General features: G+C 44.1%; 1 protein-coding gene across 1 annotated transcript; it reads left to right on the top strand.

Moving 5' to 3' along the window:
* Positions 1-227: 227 nt before the first annotated feature.
* Positions 228-2,292, top strand: LOC139785373 (uncharacterized). Its single transcript, XM_071724536.1, has one exon. It carries the CDS (start codon positions 558-560, stop codon positions 1,641-1,643), a length of 1,086 nt encoding a protein of 361 aa, XP_071580637.1. The 5' UTR covers positions 228-557; the 3' UTR covers positions 1,644-2,292.
* The last annotated feature ends 779 nt before the right edge of the window (positions 2,293-3,071 follow it).

The following is a 3,071-nucleotide window of genomic DNA, read 5'->3' as shown; positions in this document are numbered from 1 at the left end:
GATTTATTTTCAAGAGCATACGTGTCTCGCAATGATTTCATCGAACACGTGCAAAACTGCAAATTTTGCAATTTCGCATAAGTCAATTGCGCGATATTGTTTTCAAGAACATGTCGCGACGTGTCTGGCGATGATTTTATCGAACACGTGCAAAACTGCAAATTCTGCAAATTTACATAAGTCAATGGGGTGTTATTGTTTTCAAGAACATACATGTCTCACGATGATTTCATCGAACACGTGCAAAACTGCAAATTTTGCAAATAGCGCCGATGTACGGCTGCTGCATTGATACAGATCAAATCACCGAAAGTCAATGGCGCGATATCGTTTTCATGAACATACGTGTCTCGCAATGATTTCATCGCACACGTGCAAAACTGCAAATTTTGCATTTTTTCGGAAGGCGCAAATGTACGGATACAGAGATGAAATTAGATATGATAAAAACAAACGATGCATCATTAGTAGAATATAGAAGGACGAATCTGGGGGATACGCTCAGCAGTTGAGGACTGGAAGTCGCGAGTACAACAAATTGTGGTAGAAAGAGGAACATGGAGCAAGAGTTGTTGGACCAATCCACCCTTTTAAATTCGAGGGAAGACTTTGCCGCGTGGGAGCAACGATGCGACGAGTTTATCGAATCGTTGGAAGAACAAAGCCGAATTAAACGGCCACGATTATCGATCGGTCTCAAACAGTCGTTGGTCGCCTGTATCGCACGACTCGAAGGTCTGAAAGACTCGGTACGTCAACGTTTTGTGCATGTGGGTGCAGGATACAGTGCGAGTGAGACAGGACTCAGATGGCGCGAGATAGATACGGCTTTTGAAAGTCGTATACTGACCGGTGTGGTAATAAATTCCAAACACATCGACCCTCATCAATTTCTCAAAGATGCGAGAGACATTGTACTCATTCATGTGCGGAACGTCATGCAACGACATGACAATGTAAAAATAAACACAATGTTTGATGGTGAATTTGTTGCGGGTGACAAACGCGCAAATAAAAGTATCGCAACGAGAAACTATGAACTCTTTCGTGAGTCCGATCTGTGTGAGTGGTACAAGCGACACGTCATCGAGCCTACCCTAGCATCGCTGGAGGAATTCCAGGAACGTGATAGCGGATGGGCGTTGTCGCGTATACTTAATTTGACTGTTAACGTAAACAAATATAATCCATTGCACGCGGGGTGTTTTGTGGAAATACCGCGAGAAATTAAATTGAAGAGAGCGGTGATAAACGTGCGATCAATGGACAATGCATGTTTCGCATGGTCAGTGGTGGCTGCTCTGCATCCAGCCCAAAGACATGCAGATCTGGAATCGTCGTATCCTCATTACACGTCGGTGCTAAATCTTACAGACATTAAATTTCCAATGACGTTGAATCAAATTAAACGGTTTGAAAATCACAACGATATATCAATCAACGTCTTCAGCATCGAGAAAAAAAACAAGGAACTTGCGATCTTGCCAATACGGGTTACTGGTCGAAAGATGGACAGACATGTAAATCTGCTGTACGTGCAGGACGACAACGTAGGACATTTTGCATGGATCAAGAATCTGTCCCGCCTCGTGAGCTCGCAACTGAGCACGCACCATGGTCGGAAATACTTTTGCGATCGGTAAGTATACATCCTAATAAATAATAATTTTTACGTAAAAAAAATATATTTAAAAAAAAATTCTTTATTTACAGATGCTTGCACTACTTCGGCTCCAGCGAGAAATTGGAAGCCCACACCGTCGACTGTCAGGAGATGAACGACTGCGCGATCAAGTTACCGAGCGATAACGACAAGTGGTTGGCTTTCAAGAATCACGGCAGGAAGGAACGAGTTCCGTTTATCGTATACGCCGACCTTGAATGTACCCTGGAGAAGATGGAAGCGGATCCGGAAACGTCCAGGTACACATATCAACATCATCGCGTGTTTAGCATAGGGTACTACGTGCGCTGCTCATACGACGACTCGCTATCAATGTATCGGTTTCGTCGCGATAAGGATTGCGTCGCGTGGTTCGCCGAGGAGCTAAGACGTTTAGCTCACGACGTAAAGACAATCTTGTCCACTAATATACCCATGGCGAATTTCACGCGAGACGAGTGGGAAAAGTTCAACAGCGCAACGCACTGTCACGTGTGCGAAAAACCGTTCGAGCCAGACGACGTGCGAGTACGCGATCATTGTCATCTGACCGGTCAGTACAGAGGTCCCGCGCACTCAAACTGTAATCTGAACTACAAAGATTCGCATTGCATTCCCATAGTTTTTCATAATTTATTTGGCTACGACGCGCATTTTATTATAACTGAAATAGCAACAGCGTACGAAGGACATGTAGACTTGCTCCCAATCACAAAAGAGAAATACATTTTATTTACAAAAAACGTTAAAAGCACCGAAGATAAAGATAAGAAAACTTGCGTCAAATTGCGATTTATCGATTCGTACAAGTTTCTCACCGCTAGTCTCGACAAATTGGCATCTTATCTAAGCAAGGATAAACTGCGAATATTGCAACGCGAATTTTGTAAAATATCCGCAGAAAATTTTGATATGCTGACACGAAAAGGCGTATTTCCGTATGAGTACATTGACTGCGTCGAAGAGTTGGAGGACTCGTGTTTACCGCCGCGCGACTCGTTTTATAGTTCATTGACAGGTGACACCGTATCCGAGAGCGATTACGCGCACGCCGTCAACGTCTGGCAGCGGTTCTCCATTGGAACGCTCGGTGACTACAGCGATTTATATCTCAAAACCGATGTCTTGCTGTTGGCCGATATCTTTGAAAATTTTCGCGATAGCTGCGTCGCGAGTTATGGACTCGATCCGGCGTATTATTATACTCTACCAGGTTTTACGTGGGATGCTATGTTGAAGCATACACGTATCAATTTCGAATTGCTCACTGACATTGACATGGTCATGTTTATCGAACGCGGCATACGCGGCGGTTTGAGTCAATGTTCAAACAGATACGCGCTGGCCAACAAGTACATGCAGTCGTACGATCCATCGAAACCGTCGTCATATCTGATGTATTTTGACG

This window comes from Temnothorax nylanderi, unplaced genomic scaffold (assembly GCF_030848795.1).
Source record: "Temnothorax nylanderi isolate EJ_2023f unplaced genomic scaffold, tnyl_v1.0 TNYL_tig0789_pilon, whole genome shotgun sequence".
In the NCBI taxonomy this organism is placed as follows: Eukaryota; Metazoa; Arthropoda; class Insecta; order Hymenoptera; family Formicidae; genus Temnothorax; species Temnothorax nylanderi.
The sequence above is the reverse complement of the archived record's forward strand: the minus strand, read 5'-3'. Positions and strand labels throughout refer to the sequence as shown.